At 37.2% G+C, this 14,082-nt stretch overlaps 1 protein-coding gene across 3 annotated transcripts in view; it reads left to right on the top strand.

The window, feature by feature from the left end:
• The window catches only part of LOC103036410 (F-BAR and double SH3 domains protein 2), a 153,044-nt gene that overhangs the window by 120,646 nt on the left and 18,316 nt on the right, over nt 1-14,082 (top strand). The window contains exons 11-14 of one of the 3 annotated variants that reach the window (XM_049483325.1): nt 1,404-1,478; nt 6,301-6,417; nt 7,551-7,655; nt 12,098-12,187. In XM_049483325.1, coding sequence (XP_049339282.1) covers nt 1,404-1,478; nt 6,301-6,417; nt 7,551-7,655; nt 12,098-12,187 — 387 coding nt within the window. Of the gene's footprint in view, nt 1-1,403; nt 1,479-6,300; nt 6,418-7,550; nt 7,656-12,097; nt 12,260-14,082 lie in introns of all 3 variants that reach the window. The other 2 variants (XM_049483324.1, XM_049483326.1) reach the window with 2 other exon arrangements.

The raw sequence follows: 14,082 nt of genomic DNA, 5'->3' as shown, positions 1-14,082 counted from the left end.
ATATTTATAACTGTTGGTATAACTGTTGTCTGGCTGTGTCCGTATATCTTTAAACCAGACTAGGAAATGGATTATAGGTATTTAATGTCCGGTGAGGTACATTAATGGTGTAATATTGGTTGTAATGCATTATGGGATCGTTATATTGCAGTGTAATATCTACAGTGCACCTCAATATATAGTGATCAAATTATGTACCATACTGACCATAGAATACCCATAATTCATTGCATTGAGCTAACCACTAACAACAGACACTTCTTAAAATGATGAAATTTCTCAAAACCACTATTACAAATGTATTTATTAGTTCAACTTTATATATTGAATCTGGCATTGTTTGGACACAGACCATGTATTTAGACATCAGTACAAAACAATGGAATCCCCCAAACAGTGGTGTAGTGTATCCAGTGATGGGTCCACTTTTGGACAAAGCTAAAATGTCACATCTACAACTTCCTAAAATAATGCATAAAAAAATTAAATATAAAGTTATAAATAAAAAAATAACACATTTTTCAAGAAGCACAAAAACATAGGATAGTTGCTGTGACTGGTTAAAACTGAGCAGTGGTTTAAGAAGATGTATCATAATAAGGTTAAAAAGGTTTATCATACAGTTGAGCGTTTGTATATAGCTTTATGGGCTTAGCTATTTTGTTGACCAAAATGCAGACAAAAAAACTCCATAAAACTTAATAATAAGACAGAACAGCTAAGCGATATGTATAGCCTATAGCCTTGATAATTAATAGGAAGTACAAGTTTTATTATAGTACAAATCTCATCATTTTCCAATTGTTGACGAGCTCTGAATTATAATTGGAAATCTATTAAAAAGCTATTCAAAATGCTATTCACACTTTATTTAGATTAGGCATAATAATCTTGACATAGGCTATTATCATAAAGGGGTAGTGGGATTAAATGATCTGATAAGCTGAGGGTGAAGGAGATTTTACTGCAGGTGGCCCTGCAGCATCATGAGAAGATTATTTAGGCAAAAAGAAGTCAATTTTGCCCCCAAGAAATATAGATGACTGTTTCAGGAAGGTGACAATATAGAGTAATAGGGTGGTAGAAATGTTGTACCTGTCCCTGATAAGGTAATCTGATAAAGATAACTAAATTGTTGAATGAATGAATGAATACAGAAATCGAAAAACTCCATTAGTAGATAAACAGTTATAGATTATTAATAATGTGATAAAAAAGGAAATGTTGAGGAGGGGACAGCCCTGATTCTAACTGCTTTTCTTTTTAACGTTTCTTCTCTTAACTTCCTGCCACTAACCTCTCCTCTCCTCTATAACCCTGTTTTCCCTCCCTACTCTCAACCTGTGTGTGTGTCCCTGCCCCTGTGTGTGTGTGTGTGTGTGTGTGTGTGTGTGTGCGGTCAGACTCTGAGCTCCGTGCAGCAGTTGGTGGACATTGAGCCATCGGCGGTCAGTGTGATGAGAATGACCTTGGCCCAGGTAGAGCCTCACACAGTCCACAGCTCCACTCTCCCATCGCTCGGTCCATCTCTCAGAGAACACTAGGGGTGTAGAAATGCAGTGTACTGATCAAGGTCAAGCCAAGTCATTACAGAGTGACACAGCAGTGCTGCTGGAGTTCTTAAACACCTCCGTGTCGCTGCTGGACTAAGAGTAGTCCACCTTTTGCTTCCTGTGGCCAGTGTCCCGAGATCACTGATGAAGGATTAGAAGATGACCAACACAAACTGTGCATTACAGATTCAGAGCTTCTGTCTCTGGCCCAATCACATTTAACCCCTTCACCCTACCACTCAGCCCTAACCCTCTGTTTTAAGTGTGCGTGTCTAGGAGTAAAGTGTCCAAAGCACTCTTAACACAGAGGGCTATACGAATCAATGGCAAGATGGTGCAGCACAAGCGACCAAAGAAACCCAAAAAATTGAATATTTAAAAAAAAAAGAAAGACCGCCGTATGATCATAGTTTAATGTGTAGTCTCAATGTTTTATGGCCATTTTTACCCCTAGTGTTCACAAGTCCATTCTCAGTGCCATTGCATGTGTATGCATGCGTGTGTGTGTGTGTGTGTGTGTGTTTGTGTGTGTGTGTGTGTATCAGTGCAGTATGTGAACAGTGGAGATGCTGTAGGTGATTTTCTGCAGGTTCATCCTGTGTCTATCTCTCTGTATCTGTGTGGGAGAGTTTAAATCATGGTGTTTTGTTAAACCGCTGCAGCTGAGAGTGAACCAGGAACGTCTCCATTCAGAACACTGCAGAACACAGGCTGCACATACTGTAATGTGCTTTCTTTTGAGACCTTTTATCTTTTTTACGGCTTTCTTTTCCGATCTCTTTGCTTCTTTTTGTGAGCTTTTTGCTTCTTTTGATATCTTTTATTTTTGTGGCATTCTTTTCTTTTCTTTTTATTTTCTTCCACACTCTGTTACCGTTACTCTTATCTATAAAGGTGCGACGAGAATACGTGGTTTGACTGGGGTTTATATACATACAGTATATTACAATTGCAGGGAAATGTATGTAAACTCTTTGAGATTATACTTGGATTTCTGCATAAATTGGTCATTAAATGTGTTCTGATCTTCATCTAAGTCACAACAATAGACAAACACACAATTCTTAAACTAATACCACACAAAAAAATTATATGTTTGCGTAGTTTTATCGAACACAACATGTTTTGGCTTCCTCAGTGGTGTCCTCCCATGAACTCCATTCTTGTTTAATGTTTTCCTTATTGTATGCAGATTTGTTAACAAAACTGCTAGCATGTTAAAGAGATTTCTGTACGTCTTCAACTGACACTCTAGGATTCTTCCTCACCTCATTGATCATTCTGCACTGTGCTCTTGCAGTCATCTTTACAGGACTTTACCACGCCTAGTAGAGTAGCAGCAACAGTGCTGAACTTTCTCCATTTGTAGACCGTCTGTCTTACCGTGGACACATGAACAACAGCTTTTAGAGATACTTTTGTAACCCTTTCCAGCTTCATGCAAGTCAACAATTCTTGAACGTAGGTCTTCTGAGAGCTTGATCTTTTGTGTGAGGCATGATTCACATCAAGCAATGTTTCTTAAGAACAGCAAGCTCAAAACTGCTGTGTGTTTTTATAGTGCAGGGCGGCTTTAACAACACATCCAATCACAACTCATCACATCCTGTGAATGTTAACATGTTGTGTTCAATAAAACCATGCAAACATATAATTGTTTGTGTGGTATTAGTTTAAGCAGACTGTGTTTGTCTATTGTTGTGACTTAGATAAAGATCAGAACACATTTAATGACCAATTTATGCAGAAATCCGAGTAATATCAAAGGGTTTACATACTTTTTTTTTTTTGCAAGTGTAGATGTGCTGCAAAGTTGTGGCGAGTTGCAACTGGGAATTGTAGTTTTGGGACCCAACTCCGATGATTTTCCCCCTCCATTGCCCAGTTCCCTGCTGGTGGCATCATAACAAACTGCACATTCACTTAAACAGCTCAGAAACCTTCCCTTTGGAACCTGTAACACAATTGTAATGTATGCATGTCCACTTGTGCTTCTTTTGTGATGATAACTGTGGTCTTGAATTTGTTTGTGTCCTGTGACTGATGCTCTATCAGCTAGTGGTTCCTCCATCGTAGCTTGTTGTAACATCCCAAACATTCAGGCTACTGTCCAATATACTCACCTCTGAACAGAGAAAGAGCTAGCACTGCGGTTAGCAGCTAATGCTAATACTGCTCCAGCCTTAGTGATGGAGAAACGTCACAGAAACCTCATCCTTAAAACACTGTACTTCAGCATGTTCCTGCCAATTGTGTGGTTGTGTGTTAATAGAACGTTCTTTGATCATCTCCACAAAGACAAGACTACCCACCAAGTTTCATTCCTGTCGATGGATTCCTTCTGTGTGCAACTATATTTTTATGATGAGGGTATTTCCATTTTTGCTGTTTGTCACTTTTTATCAAAATGTGAAGCTGATTTTCTTTACGTTGTAACATTTTTAAGATGAATGAGCCAATAGAAATACTGCAAATTGAATTTTTTAAATAAAATATTTTTTCCATTGACTCACATTGAAAGTTCAGAAGGTGTTTTTCTTCTAAACTCCTCCTGCTAAGTGAGATTTTGGAGATTTATGTACACTTACAGTTTTGGTCAGGGTCCTACACTGCAAAAAACTACATCTTAGCAAGTACAATTTTCTAATTTTAAGGCAATAAATATTATTTCCTTCTCTGATAAGAATTTTTGTCCAACTAAGCCTTGTTTGTTTTAGATTATTTTGCTTATATTTTAAATAATTATCTTAACCCTTTCAGACCCTGCGTTCATTACAATGGACATCATGTATTTCTTTCGTTTTGTTGCACAAAACGAACAGTTATAATTTGAGACCTGTTGTTAATCAGAATAGAGTATAAATGAGCCAATGAAAATGTTTATAAGCCAATGAAACAATAGCTGAGCCCCGCCCACTGCACTGGAAAAAAACAGCACTAGAGCCAAAAAGACAAATTAAATATAGTTAATGTAATTTAGAACACTTTTTATGTTTATTTTAGTGGTTATGGATGGCTTGTGATTGCTTCCATTTCAAAAGGCATATAAAATAAGTTGTTTATTTTAGTTAATTGGATTTAATGTTAATATAGATTTTATAGTATACTATTAGAGTCTTCCTTTGTGTGCATTACAGACAGAAAAAAGTATTATAATGGCACAAAATTCAGATCTGAAAGGGTTAATCAGTCTTACTTAGACGTAGTTTCACCTCATTTTATGTCATTTGAACTGAAAATAAGCATAAAAAATCAGCGATTATTTAGGAGTTATTCTGAATCTTGTGTCTAAAGGCAAGAAGGCAAAAACATGTTATTTTTGCTTGATTTAAGTCTTACGTTACTCATTTTGAGACTTTTGTTTTTTGTTTAAAGGAATCCTACTAAGAAAAATCAGCTTACCCCATTGCCAGATTTTTGTGCTTAATATAAGCATATATGTCTGAATTTGCATATATTTGGTTAGGTTTTGCGCATAGATTTTTTGCAGTGTATAGCCAGTGAGATGCTTGAATTAAATAATTCATAAAGAAACAAAAGACATTGCTGTTTTAATATACTATTTTTATTATTATTGATATGTTCTGCAAGTATTAATAATTCAAATAGTTTAATTATAACAGTACTACAATGTCTGTCTACAATAAGTCTATTTTACTGACCTCGTCAGGATTGGGGTTTAGATGCGGTTCAGTGTGAAATACAGGAGACTAGGCACTGTTTCAGGAGCCGTGCTGCTGGCTTTCTTATTATTGCCTCTAGGCAAATAGAATGTGTTAGTAGTATGCGGATGTATATTGTGTACATATACTGTATATTTGGGGATATATATTTACTGTATGTACATACATTGCAGCTATCTTAAACTATTTATTGCTTTTATTATTTTCTTATATACGAGTGCATGTCAAAAAATAATATTTTATAAGAACTATTACTTTTTTGGCAGTGTGCCAAGTCCTGCTGGAAAATGAAATCTGCATTTCCATGAAAGTTGTCATCATTGATTGTGGAAGAAACTTCACACTAGACCTCAAGCAGCTTGGACTGTGTGTCTCTCCATTTACAAATGAAATGTAAAATGAAATGTAAAATTTACTGATGATCAGTGATGGTTTGGAGAGTCATGTCTGTCATCTGCTGGTGTTGATCCACTGTGTTTTATTATCAAGTCTAAAGTCAGTGCAGTTTTGTTTTCCCACAAAATCTTACAGCACTTCATGCTTCCCTCTGCTACTGACAACTTTTATGGAGATGCAGATTTCATTTTCCAGCAGGACTTGGCACACTGCCCACACTGCCAAAAGTACCAATTGGTCTTATATATTATTCTAATTTTCTGAGACACTGATTTTTGGATTTTTTTATTAACTGTAAGCCATAATCATCAAGAGAAATAAAATAAATAAACTCTTAAAATAGATCACTCTGTGTTTAATACACCTATATAATACATGAGTTTCACCGTTTAAACTGAATTACTAAAATAAAGCAACCTTTCAATGATATTTAAATTTTTTGAGATGCACTAGTATGTAGTGTATGAAAACACATTAATGATTGGATTGCACGGACGCTCATTTGCATATTGTATATGTTTAATCTATAGAACAATTACAGAATGACCTTGAGTTGACCTCTAGGCTGATCTGGGTTTAATTTCCTATAAATGCATTGAACCAGTGTGTGTTAACCAGTTTGTGTGTGTGTGTGTGTGTGTGTGTGTGTGTGTGTGTGTGTGTTGTAGAGTCGGCAGCTGGAGTCAGAAACAGGCACCACAGAGGAGCACAGTCTGAATAAGGAGGCGAGGAGATGGGCGACCCGTGTGGCCCGCGAGCACAAAAACATCATCCACTATAAAAGGGTCAGTCTCACACACACACACACACACTGTCCACTACATTACAACAACATACATACATAAATTACTTCTATTATAAATTGTCTGTTGAGTGACATATATACAATATAATGATTAGCCATAATATTAACACCACCTAATGCACAACATAAGAAAAGAGTTTTAATAACAGTTAATCAGCGTATTTTCATTAAGCACACACAGTATCAGTCAAAAGTTTGGATACACCTTCTTATCCAGTGTCTTCCTTTCCTGAGGCTGTCCTGATGAGTGCCAGTTTTATCATAGCATTTTTGATGGTCTTTCCTGTGCCTGACTTACACTTTCTAAGTTCCTGAAATGTTTCGGACTGACTGACCTTCATCTCTTAAAGTTTTTTTCTGTAGTTATTTTAGTAGTTCTTGCTTCTCATAATCTGGATTAGAACATTACTCAAATATTCACTATTCACTTTATACCTGTAACTCTACCTCTTCACTACTTTACTTTACCTGATGCTCTCAAACACTTTATTAAGAGACAAGAAATTCAAGTAATTAACTCTTGATGAGTTCAGCACAGCTGTTAACTGAAAGCCTGAATTCCAGGTGACTCTACCTCATAAAGCTGACTGAAAAAATCCAGCGGAGATGTGCAAAACTGTCATGTAAAATAGAATGTAAAATATAAAACATATACTGGTTTGTTTAACACTTTTGTTTAGTAAAACAAATCCATGTTTTTCTTCATAGTTTGAATAACTTTAGTATTAATCTACAATGCAGAACATTTTAAAATAATAAAAAGCACTAAATTTAAGGTGTGTCCATAATTCTGACTAATTCTATGGGTTTGTATGTGTATGAATAAATAAAAAAGCAGATAACAAAATATTTATCATTTATGGATCGCATACAAGCACAGTAACATAGCTAAGCAGCCAAAAAATAGATTAAAATTAAATGAATATATGTAATAATATGTACTGTTGGCCATGCGTCCAGTGATATATGTGTATCACTATTTGGGGACCACTATTCGTAAAGCTCCAGACACAACAGCACAGCCCACCACTTATGCAGAGATGAGCTATGCATGGCTGATCAGTAATTGGTATTGATTATTGTTGATTAATAGTGATCTGTGTGTAATTGCAGACGCTGGAAGAGTGTGAGAGACAGGGGACTCCTCCCTCAGAGCAGAGCCGCAACGACCTGGAGTTCAGGATCGAGGAGGCCAAGGAGAACATCCGCAAAGCTGAGGTACCTGTGTGTTTCTGTTTCTGTCTGTTTTACCATATTGTTCGCACTATAAGGTTCACTTAAAATCCTTAAATTTTTCCTAAACCTCGTCAGTGCGCCTTATGTATTAAATCCACCAGTCAGGTATTAAAGAGCAGTAAAGCCACTCTGCTGAAGTACAGAGTTATACAGGAGTTATATAGGACTGAGACTCGAGACTAAAGCAGTATTAGCATTAGCTCTTAACCATGATAATTCAGTTGACAAGACAAGACTCCATTTACACCATATATGTGCTGGGCACAGATGGAATGTAACTCATCCATACAGACACTTAGAAGACATGCACAGTGATGTTGTGAGAACACGTGCCCAGAGCGGTGGGCAGGCAGTAGTTTTAACACTCCTTCTCATTCAGTGTTTTTCTTCATTTTTTTAATTAATGTATTTTCAACGTTGTAGGTCAGAGGTTCTCATCTGGTCTCAGTCCAGGACCCACATTTTCTCATGGTCAATAAGTCGCATTCCACTTGTATATAATACAAACCAAACTATTTTATTTTATTTATAAAAATAGCATTTAAAAACCAATTTAAACATATATGTGTATATATATATATATATGCATGCAAAGTGAATTTAAGAGCATTTTTTTAAGAAACTGAGGAAGAACATGACAATTACATGTATAACAATTACTACAATAAACATTTTATTTATAATTGCACAAAATAAATAAGGCCACAAAATTAGATCTTTCACTTTTCTGCATATCTCTGCATTCAGGGTACAATAGTACGAAACTCTCTCTGTCACTTTTGTCTCCAATATAAAAGATGAGTACAAAATCAGATGAACATTTAAAAAAAATAATAATTAATGTAAAAAATGTATGTATTTATTTTTACAAGCTGTCTATGACCCACTTTTGGTTCTCGATCCACCAGTTGAGAATCGCTGTTGTAGGTTAATATTAAACATGTGAAAACAATTAAAGGACACATGAGGAATTATGTAGTAAACAGTAAAAAAGTGTTTATTCTCCACATTAATCCCCTAATGTAAACCTGATGGTGATTTGAGGTGATTTAATTGGGATGAGCTGGAGCTTCACAGCGTGAAAGAAAAGCTGCAACTATTGTTCAGCACCTCCAGGAACTCCTTCATTTAAGACGCTGAGAAAACTAATCCAGGTGACTCTCCCTCATGAAGATACTGAGATTAAAATACCAAGAGTGTGCAGATCTGTCCTCAAAGATAAATGTGTTTTTATTTACAGAATAATTCTGCATGTGTTCCTGTAGAGCTTTAATATAGTCTTTAATATTAAATGTACAATATAAAAAAAAAAAACGTAAATAGAAATAAAACACATTGAATGAGAAGAGGTTTTTCCAAATGTGTGACTGGTACTGTATATATAGCAGTTCTGAGTATTTTCCAACATAATTATGGCTGAAACTATTCTGTTTAGTCGCTCTTTTAATATCTATAGAACTCTAGAGAAATCAGCATTTAATAGAAAATTAAATCCAATACTGTTTCCTGTGCACAACCTTTCCAATACATCCATCCATCCATCCATTCTCTCTCTTTCTATTGATCCTGTCTGTCTGTCTTGCTCTCTTTTATTGTGTGAATGTTGTTTCCAGCTCTGTTTATTTTCCCCCTTCTCTGCTAAAGTGATGGCGCCCCCTTCTGGCAGTGTATTATATGAAGCTACAGTACTTCCCTGCTCAGTATATTGTTACAGTATATTAAACCCTGCAGTTATTAAGCATTTATTAGGGGTTATGTATGAGGCATGTCCTGCAGTTAATGCAGCATTCTCTCTCTTCGGTTCATCTGCTGTGGAAACTCTGTGATCTTCCTCTTTTAATTTTTTTTCCATAGAAACTCTGAAAGTCCTTGCTTCTGATCTTTCATTAGTCTCCCATTAATATTTAATCACACCATTAAGAGCTAATGGATAAGCGCGGGGGGAGTAAAATAAGCAAAGGATGAAAAGGGTCAGTATGAGAACATAAAGATTATTTTGGCGGCCCATTGTATAGCAGGAAGTTTCCCCAAAATGGCAGGAAGTGTACTTAGCGTCAATTATTAAAGAGCTGAAGTTTCCTTGGAAGTGTGATTAAGTGTTTTTTATGTACTGTTCCATTTTACCAAGCCTCAAACAGAGCCTTCCAGAAGATTCCAGATGGTTCTGATCGGTGTAATGCCCCAACACAAGAAGGAGGATGAAGACCAGTACATGCCTCCTCCAATACATGTGAAGTCAGACTCCACCTCTTTTTGAGCTGCTGCTAAAGCAGCATTGCTAAGTAGCATCACATCGCTAATGCTCGGAGGAAAGCACAGCGACTCGGTTCTGATACATCAGCTCACAGACGCAGTCTTGTGCTGATCATCATCACCCTAGGAGTGATGAGGGGAAAGAGCGCCATCTACTGTACCCACCCAGAGAGAGCAAGACCAGTTGTGCTCTCTCAGGGCTCTGGCAGCTGATGGCAAGCTGCATGACCAGGATTCGAACCAACAATCTCCCGATCTGCTGCTGATCTACTACTGATCTGCTGCTCCCAGTTGAATCTCCAGACTTAAAAATGATCTCTGATTGAAAATGTGTAGAATGCGTTTCTATTGGACGCTCTATCAACACTCCCAACATCCCTACCACACAATCTGTAGCAGGAACCTCTACAACTCCATGTTGCAGAGTTACACATGCGTTACACACTGTATGTGGACTTCTGTATGTGGAGCTCAATAAATATGGAAAAGAGTTCCCATATCAGTCCAAACTTTTTTTATAATTTATTGTTCCTGCTTACCTTTATTCTCCTCACAAACAGAATTCCTTCAGGGTGCAGCTATTTTCGCAACCTTTCCTTCTGAGGCGTGAGAGGCGAAGTGACTGCCGTTTCTCATTAAGAGAAGCCAACAGGGAGTGTTTAGAGACATCTGGCAGGGTTGTGTGTGTGTGTGTGTGTGTGTGTGTGACTTAGGGCTTCAGTAATTAGCCAGGAATGTCAACATCCATTCTGATGCATCGTTTAGTCAGAAAAATGCTCGTTAAAGCTTTTTTTGTGTCATCTCTGACAAATCAAACATGTTTAACTCATGTTTTTGCTTGTCTTTATAAAAGCCAGCTGCTGTTAACACTCAGAATCACTTGTGATGAGTGGTCCTATCTTACACCCTGCACAATCACGATGCTCATTACTAGCTTACACCCCACCAGCAGTCTATTTTAACTCCTTCCGCTGGCATCTTTAAATAGCAACAGTGCTTTTGAATAAATCTACACTGATAGACGTGGTGGTCTGGAAATGAGGTGTGTTCAGGTACATTTCTGGCATATTGCTATCCTGGCAGCAGAAAACACAGGTGCACCACTGACTGATTTAAACCCTGACAACAGTCAAACGTTAGATGTTTACTGCTATTTTGTGATGCATGCACTCAGCTCGCAAACAAGCGTAATGTAGGCTAGGCTACCGATAGCGATACGGTATCTGGAAATCTAAGCTTACATTGGTAAACGGAAGCGATTTATTCACCCAAATAAACAGTTTTCAGAATTACAGTTTTGTTTACTTACTCTGACGGTACGTTACATTATTTGTGTACCTATTTAATTTTTTTATTATTTAATTTAATATGTTTCTGTGTAACATCTTTTTGTGTAGATATATCGTCTGTAATAAGAAAAAGCACGAAATGTTAATCTACACAGATTTCTCTTCTGAAAACTGTTTATTTGTGTGAGTTAAGTGCTTTCGTTTATTTACAGTAAGTTTAGATTCCCGAATTTCTCCAGCACTAAGGCTGGAGCATTGCCAGCCAACAATGCTGCACTGAGGAACCCTAAGTGTTCTGGTAAGCCAGCGCTGGTATTAGCTAGCGCTTCGTCCCACATAGCTTGTTTTAAAATAGTAAATGTGCAGGCTACAGTCCAATATACTCCTCTCTGAATGACGAAAGAGCTAGCACTGTGGTTAACGACGAATGCTAATGCTGCTCCAGCAGTGCTAGCCTCGGTTAGCAGCAGGCTACAGGCTGATAATACTTACCTCTGAACAGCCAAAAAGCTAGCGCATAGTGCGGTTAGTGGCTAATGCTGCTCCAGCAGTGCTAGGCGGGGTTAGCAGCAGGCTACAGGATGATAATACTCACCTCTGAACGGGGAAATAGTGGTTAGCGGCTAATGCTAATACTGCTCCAGTCACGGTGCTGGAAAACTAAACTGAAACTCCTGTATATGGCTTTACTGCTCCTTAATTCATACATAAGGAGCACTGGTGATTTTGGGCAGAATTAAAGGATTTCACTTGTGCCTTATAGTGTGAAAAATACGGTATATGGGTGTTTAAAAACTCCAGCAGCACAGCTGTATCTGATCTCACAACAGGTGTGTATTGTGTGTATTACTGATGTCCATTTCCTCTCTCGCTCTCTTTCAGACGGTGAAGCTGAAGGCAGAAGCTCGTCTGGATCTGCTGCGGCAGGTGGGCGTGTCCGTGGATACGTGGCTGAAGAGTGCCATGAACCAGGTGATGGAGGAGCTGGAGAACGAACGCTGGGCATCCCTGCCCTCCCTCACTACCCATGATCCTTCACTCTCAGTACGCACCCCTTTATATGCTTCCCTTATCATACACCATTACCCACAATCCCATTCACAGTGTACACTTACATGTGTTTATATACTACCCTTATCATATATACTCATTACCCACAATCCCTCTCTCCCAGTACACACCTGTTTAAATGTTACCTTTATCATGCATCCATTACCCACAACATCTCAACAGTGTTGAGATTCTACGCTTTATCATACATTTATCACCATTATTCACTCTATGCACTATCCCAGTGTATAACTGTTTATATACTACCATTATGATGCACTCATTCAGAAACACTAAGGTTCTATTTTATACCCTGTGCGAGACATGTTGCAGTGCTAATTGCTATCTTATACCCCGCCAACAGTCTATTTCACGCCTTCCGTCTGCATCTTTTAAATAGCAACAGTGCTTGTAAATATATCTACACTGATGGGGGTGGTGGTCTGGAAATGAGGTGTGTTCAGGTAAATTTCTGGCTTATTGCGATTATGGCAACTGAAAACACAGGTGCGCCACTGACTGATTAAACCCTAGACAGTCTTCAACAGTCAGACGTTCATTGCTATCTTGCTGTGAATAGTTAAATAGGCACATGCACATAAACCCAACTTTTACATCAACAATAAAATCACATTATTCTACCTGAACACACAATATAGGTTTTTGTCATACTACTTTTTATATACAGCTCTGAAAAGAATTAGGAGACTACTTCAGTTTCTGAATAAGTTTCTGAATCAGATTTTGCTATTTATAGGTTTATGTTTGAGTAAAAGAAACATTGTTGTTTTATTCTATAAACTACGAACAACATTTCTCCCAAATTCCAAATAAAAATATTGTCATTTAGAGCATTTATTTACAGAAAATGATAAATGGCTGAAATAACAAAAAACATGCAGAGCTTTCAGACCTCAAATAATGCAAAGAAAACAAGTTCATATTTATAAAGTTTTAAGAGTTCAGAAATCAATATTTGGTGGAATAACCCTGGTTTTTAATCTCAGTTTTCATGCATCTTGGCATGTTCTCCTCCACCAGTCTTACACACTGATTTTGGATAACTTTATGCCTTTACTCCTGGTGCAAAAAAATAAGCAGTTCAGCTTGATTTGTTGGCTTGCTCTTGATTATATTTTCAATTTGGTAAAAATTAAAGAAACTCATCATTTTTAAGTGCTCTCTTAATTTTTTTCAGAGCTGTATTACATGTCAGTTTCCTCTGAGCGCTACTAACTCTTTTAAGTTGGTATTGATAAATATGATAAAAAATGTTGCTTTACGCTTCCATTAGTTGCTATGGAAACACCTGCATGCCCAAGTTGATTGACTACATTTCAGCTGAAGGTAAATTTGCATACCGTAATTTAGAGACTATACGGCACCGTATTATAAGGTGCACTGTCAATGAACGTCTATTTTCCTTTGTGTTTTATGCACCGGATTATAAGGCGCAACTTAAGCAATAATAGTAAGGAACAAGGGTGTCACCATGTTTCCCTTCTAATTCAGCAGGTAAACAAAGTTAACAAAACTGTAATTCTTACTGTATTTCTTACAAAGTCAAACAAGTGCTGGATGTTAATCTACACAGATTTCTCTCCTAAAAACTGTTTATTTTGGTAAGCTTAGATTTTCAGTATTTTAGCGCGGTTAGCAGTGATTAGCGCAAGTAAATGCTGCCCGATAGCGCTACACTATAGATAGATAGATAGGTAGATAGATAGATAGATAGATAGATAGATAGATAGATAGATAGATAGATAGATAGATAGATAGATAGATAGATAGATAGATAGATAGATAGATAGATAGAT

This window comes from Astyanax mexicanus, chromosome 9, assembly GCF_023375975.1.
Source record: "Astyanax mexicanus isolate ESR-SI-001 chromosome 9, AstMex3_surface, whole genome shotgun sequence".
Taxonomy (NCBI): domain Eukaryota; kingdom Metazoa; phylum Chordata; class Actinopteri; order Characiformes; family Acestrorhamphidae; genus Astyanax; species Astyanax mexicanus.
This window is presented reverse-complemented; position numbering and strand designations above follow the sequence as displayed.